Source organism: Chlorocebus sabaeus, chromosome 6 (genome assembly GCF_047675955.1).
Source record: "Chlorocebus sabaeus isolate Y175 chromosome 6, mChlSab1.0.hap1, whole genome shotgun sequence".
NCBI lineage: Eukaryota > Metazoa > Chordata > Mammalia > Primates > Cercopithecidae > Chlorocebus > Chlorocebus sabaeus.
The window spans coordinates 6,856,006-6,870,945 of NC_132909.1; the positions used below are offsets into that span (position 1 = coordinate 6,856,006).

Genomic DNA, 14,940 nt, shown 5'->3' on the forward strand with positions numbered 1-14,940 from the left:
TGTTAACTCATTTCCTAGAGACCCATTATTTGGTTCATTCAACATTTACTTGAGTCTTTTGTGTGCCAGGCCCTGTGGATCCAGTCCCTGCCCACGAGGAGCCTCTGTGTTGATGCAGGGGACAATGAGGACAAAGGCAGCTGTAATTCGGGGTGAAGTATGCTAGACGTGGAGGCACACTGGGCCCCTGGGAACCCAACTGGGGGACCTGACCTGGCCCAGCCCGTGGTCAGAGATTTCCCAGGGAGATGACTTCCACGTTGAGTGTTGGAACACAAATATCAGTGAGGTGGGTGAGAAGGGCTTTTATCCACAATGTTTGCAGAACACTCAGGACACTCATTCTCTCTTGTGTCCCCAGTCTCAGCAGGGACACAGGAGAGAATGAGGCCAGAAGCTGTGGTTCTGGTGTGAGACAGAGACAAGCCACAGAGAATCGAAACTTAGTGTGGCGATGAACAGCCTGGGTCTAGAGTCAGATTAATTTTTTTTCAATTATATTTTTTTGAGACAGAGTCTTGCTCTGTTGCCCAGGCTTGCACCATCACACCTGGCTAATTTTTGTATTTTTAGTAGAGACGGGGTTTCACCATGTTGTTTAGACTGGTCTTGAACTCCTGACCTCAAGTGATCCGCCCATCTCAGCCTCCCAAAGTGCTGTGATTACAAGCGTGAGCCACAGCGCCTGGCCTAATTTTTTGTTAAAAATATTGTGTTCCATTCCTCTGGCCTTCTGACAGCATGTGATTTCATATGCTCACTCTCACCTTTGCCAGCTAGATCTTGGGTGAGTTCCTTCCTGTTTTTGAGTTTCAGTTGCCTCATCTGCAGATCAAAATAGTAACGGCATCATGTAGGGGTTAAGGGCATGGGTTCTGGGTCCCAGGGCCCTGGGTCAAATCCCTCTGGACCCATTCCTGGCTCTAGGAGGACTTCAGATAGGCAACTACTCCCTGAGCCTCAGTTTCTTTCTCTATCAGGTGGAATTAGTGATACCTATATTCTGGTTGTCTGTTCTGGCATAACAAACCACCCCAAAACTTGGTGGCTTAAAACAACACTTGTTTATTATGCTCTTAAGTCTGGAATCTGGGCAGGGCTCAGCAGGGACAGCTTGTCTCTCCTTGGTGCAGGATCAGTTCAGGTGCCTCAAATGGGGCCAGGGGGTTGACTTCCAAGAAGGCTCACCCACATGGCCAGCAAGCTGGCTGGGGCTGCTGACCAGGGGCCATGATTCCCCTCCATGGAACTGCTGAGTTTCCTCCCAGTGTGGCGGCTGGGTTCCGTGAGGGCGTGTCCTATGATACAGAAAGTGGCATATGCCGGCCTAGATGCAGACCCTGGCACAGGGTCACTTCCACGTCTTGGTCCAGCAGTCACAAAGCCTACTGAGATCCAAGGAGTGGGGACATAGACCCCACATCTTAACAGGAGGATCCTCAAATTTGCAGCCCTCTTTAAGCTACATAATCGACTCCATGGAGTTTTGAAAGGTTAATTTATGTAGCACCCCCATAACCACACCTGCTATGCAAAAAATGCTAGATATATATTATTACCAGTGTTAGTCCGGGCACGGTGGCTCACGCCTGTAATCTCAGTACTTTGGGAAGCCAAGGTGGGTGGATCACTTGAGGTCAGGAACTCATGATAAGCCTGGCCAACATGGTGAAACCCCATCTCTACTAAAAATAACAAAAATTAGCCGGGTGTGGTGGTGCGTGCCTGTACTCCCAGCTGCTCCAGAGGCTGAGACGGGAGAATCACTCGAACCCGGGAGATGGAGCCTGCAGTGAGCTGGGTGACAGAACAAGACTCCGTCTCAAAAAATACATATATTACCAGTATTATTACTGGTGAGAACTGGGCCAAGGTAAGCTTAGAGGACTGGGAGCTGAGCAGAGGCCCTAAGCTCAGCATGGGATGGTGGGAAAAGCTATCAGAAGGAGTCAACGGTCTGACCATCCTGGTCCCAAGTCCAGCTTCTCCCTCTGGCTGTGCAATCTCCTGCAGGTCCCTTGACCTCTCTGAGCCTAAGTCCCCTGGCCTGCAAAGTGAGTATAATGACACTCAGCTCATAGCGTGTTTAGAAGGGTTCAGCCTGACAACGCATAGGAAACATTTAGCATAGTTCCTGGCTCAAACTAAGTGGTAATTACTATGGTTCTTAATAAGGTGAGACCTGAAGGACAAGTTGTGGTTTAGCCAGGCTGGAGGGAGGTGGAGAGTGTGAGAGCATTCCAGGTAGAGGACTGGGAGGTGAGATGGGCGGGCAGGATGTTCAAGTGCTGGAGTAGGGGGGTGTGCATGGGTTTGCTGTGAAGCTTGGATGTCTCCAGAGGGCGCTGGGGAGCCAGGGGAGGGCTGTGAGCAGGGGAAGGCAGGTTCAGCTCTGGGTGTAGAAGGACCCTGGCAGGGACTGGAGGAGACTGGGCAGAGGAGGGAGACGGGCCAGGAAGAGAAGACAGGGCCTGGCCAGTGAGAACTAGGGTGAGGAGGGTTGGACTCAGATTGACAGTGGTGACGGGGAGGGAGGAGGTTGGGAATGTTTCCCAGCATTTGCGAAGATGGTGAAGCCATCCCGGAGGTGTGAGGAAGTTTGGGTTAGAGGAAAGATTCTGAGTTTAGCGGGACACAGGCCATGTGAGGGCCTCGGGGATGCGGAAATGCAGCTCTGGTCTCAGGATAGAGGCCCTGGCAGGGGATAGCACCTGGAGACTTGGTTCTGAGAGAGCCGTGGGAGGGTTTGGAGCAGAGGAGGAGCAGGGTCAGGTGTATCTGAGGCTGCAGGCAAGACAGAGTGGAAGGTGCCAGGAGGCTGGGGAGGAGGAAGCCTGTTCTGAAGCTGTGGCCATCAGAGGTGGGGCTCTCAGAAAGGTCACCTCACCCTCCTCCAGGAAGTCTTCCTGGCTTTGTCCCACAAACTTGCTACCACATTTTTAGCTGGGAATGTTTTTTCCATCTGCCCCCTGGGGATGGGGAGTGCAGGGATCAGGCTGGGCCTCCCTGCAGATGAGACCAGCTGATGAAGAGAGTGGGGTGGGGTGGGCAGCTCAGCCACCACATCTGGGTTGGGGATCCTGGCCCCTCCCTCTGGGTCTGGCTCCCTTCCCCTCCCAGGAAGCTAAGCTACCAGTCCTGTTGGACTCGTCTGACCCAGGAGGGATGAGTGCAGTCCTGGGTCTCTCTCCAGTGTCCTTTCAGTGAGGCCAGCACCATGGACACCCCACAGGCTCTGCCACTCTTCCTACTCCTGGGTAAGTTCCCTGCTCAGTCCCCACCCCTCCAGTCCCCCTGAGCAGCCTCCCCCAACGCTTTCCCCTCTTCTCTGCAGCCTCCTTGGTAGGGGTCCTCACCCTCAGAGCCTCTTCTGGACTTCAGCAAACCAACTTCTCCTCTGCCTTCTCTTCGGACTCAAAGAGCTCTTCCCAGGGGCTGGGTGCAGAAGTTCCCTCCATCAAACCTCCCAGCTGGAAATTTCCAGATCAGTCCCTGGATTCAAAAAGCTCTGCTGGAATCTCTGATTCCAGCTGGTTTCCTGAGGCCCTGAGTTCCAACAACATGTCTGGGTCCTTCTGGTCAAATGTTTCTGCTGAGGGCCAACATTTGAGCCCGGTTTCCTCCTCTGAAACCCCTGGTTCTGAAGTATTTCCTGATATTTCGGATCCTCAAGTTCCTGCCAAAGACCCCAAGCCTTCCTTCTCTGTTAAGACCCCAGCTTCAAACATTTCTACTCAAGTCTCCAACACCAAACTCTCTGTTGAGGCCCCAGATTCGAAATTCTCCCCTGATGACATGGATCTTCAACTTTCTGCCCAGAGCCCTGAATCCAAATTTTCTGCAGAGACCCACTCAGCTGCAAGCTTCCCCCAGCAGCTGGGGGGCCCACTGGCTGTGCTGGTGGGAACTACCATCCGGCTCCCCCTGGTCCCAGTCCCCAGCCCTGGGCCCCCCACCCCTCTGGTGGTCTGGCGCCGGGGCTCTAAGGTGCTGGCAACTGGAGGCCTGGGGCCAGGGGCACCTCTGATCAGCCTGGACCCTGCTCACCGAGACCGCCTGCGATTTGACCAGGCCCGGGGGATTCTGGAGCTCGCCTCTGCCCAGCTGGACGATGCAGGGGTCTACACGGCTGAGGTCATCCGGGCAGGGGTCTCCCGGCAGACTCGCGAGTTCACGGTGGGTGTGTATGGTAAGTGGGCCCTGGCATCCGGAGTGCAGGCGGCAGGGGCTGGTCTGCTCTGCCAGGCTTTGGGCAAGTCACGGTGCTGTGGGGTCCCTGGATGGCAGAAGAGGGCTTCTGGGTTGAGGAAGGGAGGAAAAGAGCTAGAGGTCAAGGCACGGGTGTTTGAGCAACGTTGGACCTGGGATGGAGACTCCTAGGGGCCTGGACTCCCAGGTCTGAGGGAGGAGGAGGAGGCTGGGAGCCTCTTCTGTCGAACTCCTGGGTCCCGGAGAGGAGGGGTCTGGGGGCCCAAACTCATGGGTTTACGAAAGGAGAGGGATGGGGGCCGGGACTCCAGGGGCTTAGAGGGAGCAGCGGCTGGGGCTCCCTCTAAGGGGACCAAAGATGGGCTCCAGGACTGGGTCCTGAGCCCGTTCTCCCTCTCCCAGAGCCCCTACCCCAGCTGTCGGTTCAGCCCAAGGCTCCAGAGACAGAGGAGGGGGCGGCCGAGCTCCGGCTGCGCTGCCTGGGGTGGGGACCCGGTCGCGGGGAGCTGAGCTGGAGCAGGGACGGACGCGCCCTGGAGGCGTCGGAATCCGAGGGAGCCGAGCTGCCCCGGATCCGCTCAGAGGGCGACCAGTTGCTCATCGTACGCCCTGTGCGCAGCGACCATGCCCGGTACACTTGCCGCGTCCGCAGCCCCTTCGGCCGCAGGGAGGCTGCCGCCGACGTCACCGTCTTCTGTGAGTGTGGGGGTACCTTGGGACGGGGACAGGGGGTCCTTGGGGAGAAGGGGGCTGGGGGCCCAGTCTCCGGGAGTCCGGGCGGAGTCCCAGGTGACCCTGACACTCTCAGTTCCGACCCCTCCTCCCTCCAGACGGCCCGGACCCGCCGATCATCACGGTCTCCTCGGACCGCGACGCCGCGCCTGCCCGCTTTGTCACCGCGGGCAGCAACGTGACCTTGCGCTGCGCTGCCGCCTCGCGGCCGCCCGCCGACATCGCGTGGAGCCTGGCGGACCCGGCCGAGGCCGCGGTGCCCGCGGGGCCGCGCCTCCTGCTGCCTGCGGTCGGGCCGGGCCATGCAGGCACCTACGCCTGCCTGGCGGCGAACCCGCGCACCAGCCGTCGCCGCCGCTCGCTGCTCAACCTCACTGTGGCGGGTGAGAGGCCGGGGCGGGAGTGGGGGAATGCCTGGGAGAGGGGCGGGGCCAGAATAGGGGCGGGACTAGATGAAAGGGGCGGGGCCAGCAAGGAGGCGCAGCGTACCTGTGGGTGGGGCAGGGCCAGCGGGAGGGCGGGGTCACCAAGAAGGAGCCGGGATACCTGTGGTGGGCGGGGCCAGCGAGGAGGGGCGGAGATACCTAGGATAAGGGGCGGGGCCAGGGAGGAGGATCAGGATACCGGAGGGTGGGGCGGGGCCAGCGGAAAGCTGAATCACCAAGAAGGAGCTGGTATACCCGTGGTGGGGCGGGACCAGCGCGGAGGGGCGGAGATACCTAGGCTAAGGGGCGGGGCCAGCGAGGAGGAGCCCGATACCGGAGGGTGGGGCAGGGCCAGCGGGAAAGCTGGATCACCAAGGAGCTGGTATACCCGTGGTGGGGCGGGGCCAGCGCGGAGGGGCCGAGACACCTAGGTTAAGAGGCGGGGCCAGAAAGAGGACAAGGGAAGGAGCCAAATGGAGTGGCAGGGATGACCAGGACTGACGGGCCGGCCCAGCACTGAGAAGGCGGACATTCCGGGGCATGGAACACTCTCAACAAAGTCGACAGCGGAGTTAAATGGCAAAGAGTGGGAGTTAGAAAGGGAAAGAACTAAGTTGCTTGGGCGGGTAAGTGGGATCAGCAAACGGAGAAGGTACCTGGGAAGGGGGCGGAGTCACCAGGGAGGAAAGAGGCGAGGTCATTTGGAAAGCGGGCAGAATTATCTTAGAAAGGGGATGGAGTCCGCAAGGAAGGGTAGAGATATCTGGGAAAAGGGGAGGCTTCTCGGAGGGCAATCCAGGAGGGGGCGAAGTAACCTGGCAGATGTGGTGGAGCTGGAAAGGAAGGGGATGAGTTACGTTTGGGAAGAGAAATATCATTGTGTGAAGATGCAGTTTTCTTAAGAAAGTTGGGCAGTCATCAGGGCTGCCGGCTACCCACTTAGCGGGGAAGTTGGGAACGGGATCTCAGGAAAAGTGGGGAGTGTGAGCGCCTATGGGGCGGGGCTAGGGAAGAAGAGAGTTACTGTGCAGAGTGGCGGGGCTGGAGAAGAAATGAGAGAGGGACTATATCTTCATTCTCTGCCTTCTCTCCGCAGACCTGCCCCCCGGGGCCCCACAGTGCTCAGTTGAAGGGGGTCCGGGGGACCGCAGCCTCCGCTTCCGCTGCTCGTGGCCCGGCGGGGTCCCTGCCGCCTCCCTGCAGTTCCAGGGTCTCCCCGAAGGCATCCGCGCGGGGCCAGTGTCCTCTGTGCTGCTGGCGGCCGTCCCCGCCCACCCCCGGCTCAGCGGCGTCCCCATCACCTGCCTTGCTCGCCACCTGGTGGCCACGCGCACCTGCACAGTCACTCCAGGTGAGACGGCGCGGGGCTTTTTTGCTGTTTCTCGAGGAGGAGGGAGACTTTTTCTTTGGTCCTTCGAAAATTCTGAAGGGGTTTGGGGTACGTCCTTGGTCCAAGAAAGAGGCAGGACTTCACTGTCTTCAAACTAGAAAAGGGACAAAGATTTCCCTATACCTCATGGTGAGGGCGTACAGGGATGGGGGTATTTTCTGGACACAGGAAGAAGGCCATCACTTTCCCACGTGTTCAGCGAGATAAAGCAGTGATGTTTTAAAGAGTAACGAGGTCGGGCGCAGTAATCGCAGCACTTTGGTAGTTGGGGGCGGAAGGATTGCTTGGGCCTAGGAGTTCAAGACCAGCCTGGGCAGTGTGGCAAGACCCAGTCTTATAATTATTATTGCTACATAATAATAATTATTATTATTCTAATAAAGAAAAATGAATAGCTGAGAATAATATGAGTTTCCCAGTACAGGGCCTGCTCCTATGGTATGTGTTCAATAAGTGTTTGATGAGGAAATCAGATAATAAATGAATGAATGAATGAATGAATGAGCGAATGAGTGAGTAAACTGGCAGTTCTTTCTCAGGTGGCCAAAGCGCCGGGGCTTACCACCATCTGATTTAAAGTAGGGCATAGGACCTGTTCTTTGAATCCTAGGTAAGGTCTTGACTTTCTTAACTGGGCTTCTCCCACCTGCAGAGGCCCCCCGAGAGGTGCTGCTGCATCCGCTGGTGGCAGAGACACGGTTGGGGGAGGCAGAGGTGGCACTGGAAGCCTCTGGTTGTCCCCCACCCTCACGGACATCCTGGGCCCGGGAAGGGCGGCCCCTGGCTCCAGGAGGCGGGAGTCGCCTGCGGCTCAGTCAAGATGGGCGGAAACTCCTCATCGGCAACTTCAGCCTGGATTGGGACCTGGGAAATTACTCCTTGCTGTGCAGTGGGGCGTTGGGAGCTGGCGGTGACCAGATCACTCTCATTGGTGACCCACATTATTTCAGAAAGCCCGGAAGTCCAGGCCCCCAGCCCCTCCAGCCCTCAGATCCGGAAGTTCAGGCCTCAGACCTCTCCTTCCTCAGACCTAGGATCCAGGCCCCCAGCCCCTCCTCCCTGGAGTCCAGACCCCAGCCCCTCCTCCCTCAGACCCAGGAGTCCAGGCCCAGCCCCTCCCGCTTCAGACCCTGGAGTCCAGGCCCCAGCCTCTCCTCCCTCAGACCCAAGGGTCCAGCCCCAGCCCCTCTTCCCTCAGACCCAGGAGTCCAGGTCACCAGCCACTTCCACCCTCAGATCCAGGAGTCCAGGCCCCCAGCCCCTCCTCCCTGGAGTCCAGGCCCAGCCCCTCCCGCTTCAGACCCTGGAGTCCAGGCCCCAGCCTCTCCTCCCTCAGACCCAAGGGTCCAGCCCCAGCCCCTCTTCCCTCAGACCCAGGAGTCCAGGTCACCAGCCACTTCCACCCTCAGATCCAGGAGTCCAGGCCCCCAGCCCCTCCTCCCTCAGACCCAGGAGCCCAGCCCCCTAGCCCCCTTCCCTCTCCCCTCTGGCACCCAAGAATCCAGCCTCCCCTACATCCCTCTAGGACCCTCCATATCCTCGTGGAGGCTTCAGAGAGCCAGAGATGCAGCCGTGCTGACTTGGGATGTGGAGCGCGGGGCCCTAATCAGCAGTTTTGAGATCCAGGCATGGCCAGATGGGCCTGATCTCGGCAGGACTTCCACCTACAAAGACTGGGTCTCCCTGCTCACCCTGGGGCCTCAGGAGCGGTCAGCTGTGGTGCCCCTTCCACCTCGGAACCCAGGGATCTGGACCTTTCGGATCCTGCCCATCCTGGGGGGCCAGCCAGGGACTCCATCACAAAGCCGGGTCTACCAGGCCGGTGAGTTGGGGCTGTCTGAGTAGACCACCTCAGTCTGTGGTGCCAGATCCTCCCTGTCTCCCTGTTTTAGTGTCCTGGGGCCTGCCCTAACAAAGTACCACGAACTGCATGGCTTGAAACAACAGGAATTTCTTCTCTCACAGATCTGGAGGTCAGAAGTCTAAAATCAAGATGTTGAGAGGGTCCTACTCCCTCTGAGACCCTGTGTAGAATCCTCCTTCGTCTCTTCCTAGCTCCTGGTGGTGGCTGTTTCATCCTTGGCATTCCTTGGCTTGCAGCTGTGTCACTCCAACCTCTGTCTCCAGCTTCCCACAGCCTTCTCCCTGTGTGTGTGTCTCTGTCCTCTTCTTCTTCTTTTTTTTTTCTTTTTTGGGATAGAGTTTCGCTCTTGTTGTCCAGGCTGGAGTGCAATGGTATGATCTCAGCTCGCTACAACCTCCACCTCCCGGATTCAAGTGATTCTCCTGCCTCAGCCTCCTGGGTAGCTAGGATTACAGGCATGTGCCACGACGCCCAGCTAATTTTTGTATTATTAGTAGAGATGGGTTTCACCACGTTGGTCAGGCTGGCCTCAAACTCCTGACATCAGGTGACCCACACACCTTGGCCTCCCAAAGTGCTGGGATTAGAGGCGTGAGCCACGGCACCTGGCTTCTGTCTTCTTTTAAGGACACCAGTTATATTGGATTAGGGTTTACCCTAATGACCTCATATTGACTTGGCTACATCTTCAGAGAACTTATTCCAAAATAAAGTCACACTCACAGGAACAGGGGTTAGGACTTCAAGATATGTTTTTCTTTTGGGGTGGGCACAATTCAGTTGATAACATTCTTCCATTGGAGTGTCTCAGGATTTAGTCCTCACTCCCCAAAGTGATCATGTTCACGCTCATGGCCTTCAATAACATTAATACTCAGATGACTCCCAAATGTCCTATGCTGGACCCTGACTTCTCTCTTGAAAAAGATGCTCCCTACTTAAGATCTTCACTTTTTTTTGGCGGGGTGGGGTGGTGGGACAGAGTAGAGTACAGTGGCATGATCTCAGCTCACTGGAATCTCCACCTCCTGGGTTCAAGTGATTCTCCTACCTCAGCCTCCCGAGTAGCTGGGATTACAGGTGTGAGCCACCATGCCCAGCTAATTTTATTTTTTGAATTTTTAGTAGAGACAGGGTTTTGCCATGTTGGCCAGGCTGGTCTTGAGCTCCTGACCTCAAGTGATCTGCCTGCCTCAGTCTCCCATAGTGCTGGGATTACAGGTGTGAGCCACTGAGCCCAGCCAAGATCTTCACTTTGGATGTCCAATTAGCATCCCAAATGTCATATGCCCAAAACAGATCTTTTGATGTTTTCCCTCAAAACTGCATCCCCCAACCCTCCAGTCTTCCCCATACTCATAAATGTCACTACTTACAGGCCGCATCACCCCTGACATCCTAATTGCCAGCAAGTTCGGTCCATTTTCCGTCTAAAATATTTTCCATCTTCACCCCAAGGTTCTGGTCACACACAGCATCCTTTCTTGCCTGGACTGCAAGAGCTGTTTATTTGGTATCTTTATACTCCTTCTTGCTCTCAGATAATGCATTCTCCATGTAGAAGTCAGAGTTATGCACATCAGATCATGAGACTGCCCTACATAAAAGCCTTCCATTAATTTCTGCGGGACCCCTTTAGGATCTGGTTCCTGGAAACCTTTTCTACTTCACCCTCCACCTCCAGCTCTCTCCTTCTATATCCTCCACCTACGCTGGCCTTCGTTGAACAAAGAAAGCTATTTCCTAGTTCTGGACCTTTGCATTTTCTATTCCCTCCTCTTGGAACACCCTTCCCTGGGTTTAGTATGACTGCCTCTGGTCTTTATTCTTCAAGTCTCTGTTCAAATGTTACTTCCTCAGGGACCTTAGCTCACCACTGTTTCTAAATGTCACATCCCTTCCCATTATTCCTTTTTTGTTTTTTCTTTGTTTGTTTTCTTTTTTTGAGACAAGGCCTCACTTTGTTGCCCAGGCTGGAGTACAGTGGCACTATCTGGGCTCACTGCAGCCTCAACCTCCCCAGACTCAGGTGATCTTCTTACCTCAGCCTCCTGAGTAGCTGGGGCTACAGGCCCAGCCACCGCACCTGACTAGTTTTTCTATGTTTTGTAGAGACAGGGTCTCGCTATGTTGTCCAGGCTGGTCTCCAACTCCTGGACTCAAGTGATTGCCCACCTTGACCTCCCAAGGTGTTGGGAATCACAGGTGTGAGCCACCACACCTGACCCCCATTATCTCTATCGCATAACTTTTTCTTTCTCAGGACAATCTGTGATTATGTTATGTACTGCTCATTTATTTCTGACTTCTCTCCTAGAATTAAGCCCACAAGGGTAGGTATCTCTCCTGTTTGGCCCACCAGTGAATCCTCACTACCTGTCCGAGAGCCAGGCACATCGTAGTAACTGTTAAATGAGTTGAGAGTGCTAGGGTCCCACATTCCTGGGTTCTGGGAGGGAAGGGACAGTGGGGGCTGGACTCCTGGGTCCCAGCACAAAGTTAGGCGGCTTAGGAAACTTGGGTCCAACCTTAGTTCCTGTTCCCCTTCTCTTTCTTCTCTTTGTCTCTTCCAGGCCCCACGTTGAGCCACGGGGCCATCGCCGGCATCGTCCTGGGCTCCCTACTGGGCCTGGCGCTGCTAGCCGTCCTTCTCCTCCTTTGCATCTGCTGCCTGTGCCGCTTTCGTGGTGAGCAAGGGGACTGGGGAAGGGGCAAACATGGCCAAGTGGGAGGGACCCTAGAAAGAAGCCGGTGGAAGACCTGACTGAGCCAATCAGCACCATCATAGGTCATCCATCCTGCCAATCAGCATAAGGCTCCGCTTCTCAGACCAGCTTCCCTTGCTATTGGCTGGGTTGGCACGTTGGGGCAACTAATCAGGGGTTCCTGCTTCTCTTCCGCCTCTCAATCAGGAAAGACTCCTGAGAAAAAGAAGCATCCTTCTACCTTGGTCCCCGTGGCCACCCCCTCAGAAAAGAAGATGCACAGTGTGACCCCAGTGGAGATTTCATGGCCTCTGGACCTCAAAGTCCCGCTGGAGGACCACAGCTCAACTAGGGCCTACCAAGTGAGTGTGAGTGCCCTCATTTCCTCCTGGAATAGGGGCGGAACTTCTTGTATTATAGTCAGGGAGATGAGAGGGTCTCCATTATCTAACTCCAGTTTTACTTGTTAGTTTACAGTCTGTATAACTTTATCCTTTTTAAAAATTCATCAAAGTTGGACAAAGCTTCCCACCTAACTTTGATGTATATTAAAATAAGAGTAAATTCCAGTTTCTCTTACAAAGGAGGATGACATAGGATCTCTCTCTCTCTCTCTTTTTTTTTTTTTTTGAGACAGAGTCTCACTCTGTTGTCCAGGCTGGAGTGCAGTGGCGCCATCTCGACTCACTGCAGCCTCTGCCTCCTGGGTTCAAGAGATTTTCCTGCCTCAGCCAACTGAGTAGCTGGGATTACAGGCATGAGCCACCATGCCTGACTAATTTTTGTATTTTTAGTAGAGACAGGGTTTCACCATGTTAAGCAGGCTGGTTCCGAGCTCCTAACCTCAAGTGATCCGCCCACCTCAGCCTCCCAAAGTGCTGGGGTTACAGGCATGAGCCACTATGCCTGGCCCCTCCTTTTTTCTTTTCCATAAAAATTGGGCAAGACCCATTTTTCTCTATGAAGTGGGGTGGAGTTTCCTCGTTTCCCCATAAAAGAGGGGTTGTTGTGACCGGGCGTGGTAGCTCATGCCTGTAATCCCAGCACTTCGGGATGTTGAGGAGAAAAAATCGCCTGAGCCCAGGAGTTCGATACCAGCTTGGGCAACATAGGGATACCCCATCTCTACAAAAAATTTTAAAATTAGTCTGGCATAGTGGCATGTGCCTGTAGTCCCAGCTACTAGGTAGGCTGAAGTGGGAGGATTGCTTGGGCTTGGGAGGTCGAGGCTTCAGTGAGCTCTAACGGTACCACTACACTCCAGCCTGGATGACAGAGCGAGACCTGGTTTAAAAAAAAAAAAAAAACTGGGTTGGGTTGTTGGCTGGCTTCACTCCACCCATAGCCAGACATTTTTTTTTTTTCCCCTCTCCAAATGGAGGGTTCCCAGATAATCTCTAAAAAGTTCAAGCAAGAGCTGGAAAAAGTTCGGTGGGTGAGTCATGTCACATCCAGGGTACTACTGAGTTCTCCCTGCACCCCACCTCTCTCTTCCAGGCCACAGACCCCAGTCCAGTTGTCTCTGTAGATGAAAGCTCAAAGACTGTTCGGGCAGCCACACAGGTGTGATCAGAGCCAGTGGCCTGCCCTGCACAGGGCATTTTGGGCCAGAACTTCCAATTTCACTCCAGCAGCAGGCAGGGCCTGCTGTGACTGAGGGTTGGATGCTGAAAGTGGGACTTTCTGTCTCCCTCTGTTGCTGCAGAAGAAGAGTCTTCCTGTATTTGTGCAAGTAAGGAGATGTGACTGCTTGGCTGGGAAACTCCTGCTGATAGAACTGTGTGGTTTGCGCAGCCTCCAAGCCTCTGCAGCAGACACGCAGGGCTTGCGGTGTTGCTCTGAGCTAGAGAGGGAGCCTGGCCATGCTCTCTGAAACGGTCCCCCTACATTCACTTTGCCACCTGTAGGCCACACCCCATCCAGCTCCCAGCATCTTCATCTTCAAACAGATCAGATCACGTCCCTCTTCTCTTTAAACCCTTCTATGGCCTGTGCATTTCCCTTCAGATATTATCCAAACTCCTCGTCATGACCTTCAAAGACCTTGTGGTCTGGCCTCTGTTGGCCTCCCTGACCTCCCCTCCCAATTCTTTTTCTGCCCCCTGACTCCAGTATCACAGGCTGTCTCTCAGCCACAATTTATTTTGCCCCTAGAGTTTGCTCTGCTGGTAACACTTCTTTTTCCCGTATGTCATTCATTTCTCAAGTCTAAGAGTAACAATTGCCATCTTAGACGACCATTCCCTTACCCCTCCCTTAGTCTTGGGTTAAGTCCCAGAATCCTTGAATTTGCCGTTTCTGATACATAAATATGTAATTACTTGTGTGGCCTGAGACTGTCTGTCTAAACTAAGGGCTTTACGAAAGCAGAGACCACATCATTATCTCAGCACTTAACCCAGAGCCTGGCACACAGCAGGCAATCAATAAATACTTGTTGACTGATCCAATGTTTTGGTGCCGGTGAAGAGCTGGGCTTGCCGCTGCTGTCTTCAGCATAAGTCTTGCTTTTTCAGCTGGGTTTCTAATTGAGAATTTAGAGAGTGCATTGTGAGGATTCTTTTGACTACAAGTAACAAAATAAAATGGTGGCAGGAAATATGAAGGTGGCTGGTTTCAGGCCGGCTCAGCAGCTCACTGATGCCTTTGAAACATGGGCCCTTTGCATCCATCTGCTCTGCCACCCTCAGTGGGTTGGCACATTGACACTAAGCATGTTGCCTCATGTAGCAAGATGGTTGCTGCAGCTCCAGTCATCGCATCTTCATACAACTGTATCCAAAGATAAAAGGAAGGGGACAGAACTTCCTCCCTATACATCTTCCCCACCCCCTTCCTCCCTCTATCACTGCCTTCTTCCCTCTCATGGGGTGGGAGGGAAGCTTTCCTGGAAACCTACAAGCAAATTTCCATTTATGTCTCTTTGGCCCAAACTGGCCACTTAATTGCAAAGGAAGCTGAGAAACCAAGTATCTAGCCTGTATCATAACAGGTGGATCTTCCAGCAAAGAAGAAAGGGGAACCAAACAAATGTGGGTAACCAGCATCTGTCTCAGGGAAGGAAAGCATGTGTGAGAACTTCTGGTTCATGATTGGGGGTAGAAAGGGCCATTGGAAAATAGAACCCCTGGATCCTTTTGGAAAGGTGAGGGTTGGGGTTCTGGGCCCTCTACATCTTTTCTGTATCTATTAGGGTTTGCGTTCTTTTTTATTACTAGAGATAGAAAATCCAATGCAAATTGGTTTAAATATACAGGGGCCTTTATTGCTTATACAAGTGAAGATGGGCATCAGTTAAGTTTTGATCCAGCTACTCAAATGATATCATCATGGACTCAGTTTCTCTAAGGTTTCCACTCTGCACTTCACAGTGTTCCTATCATTCTCAGGCTCCATATGCAGCCCTCCCCACCACTGCTATCCCCACAGATCCAAGATCTCTCCATGTGATGGAGAAAAGCAACCCTACAGATGTAGACCTCACATCACAGAGCCACAATATCCAGCAGAAATGCATCTCTTCTTGGGAATCCATTCACTTTCTCATTAGCCTTACTAGGTCACGTGCCCATCTCCAAGCCAATCACGAAATGGGCTATGCTGAGTGGCTTAGAC

At 54.1% G+C, this 14,940-nt stretch overlaps 1 protein-coding gene across 5 annotated transcripts; it reads left to right on the plus strand.

Moving 5' to 3' along the window:
- Positions 1-108: 108 nt before the first annotated feature.
- On the plus strand, positions 109-13,770 carry VSIG10L (V-set and immunoglobulin domain containing 10 like). 5 transcript variants are annotated; one of them, XM_007997768.3, is made up of 10 exons: positions 109-3,257; positions 3,335-4,189; positions 4,612-4,905; positions 5,040-5,324; positions 6,463-6,717; positions 7,409-7,687; positions 8,282-8,578; positions 11,194-11,307; positions 11,533-11,693; positions 12,823-13,770. In XM_007997768.3, exons 1-10 carry the CDS (start codon positions 3,218-3,220, stop codon positions 12,892-12,894), a joined length of 2,652 nt encoding a protein of 883 aa, XP_007995959.3. In that variant the 5' UTR covers positions 109-3,217; the 3' UTR covers positions 12,895-13,770. The 5 variants fall into 5 exon arrangements, 4 of the variants coding, with proteins under 4 accessions (XP_007995959.3, XP_007995960.3, XP_072872222.1 ...); XM_007997769.3 differs by having other exon boundaries at positions 11,533-11,687; XM_073016121.1 differs by having other exon boundaries at positions 7,409-8,578.
- The last annotated feature ends 1,170 nt before the right edge of the window (positions 13,771-14,940 follow it).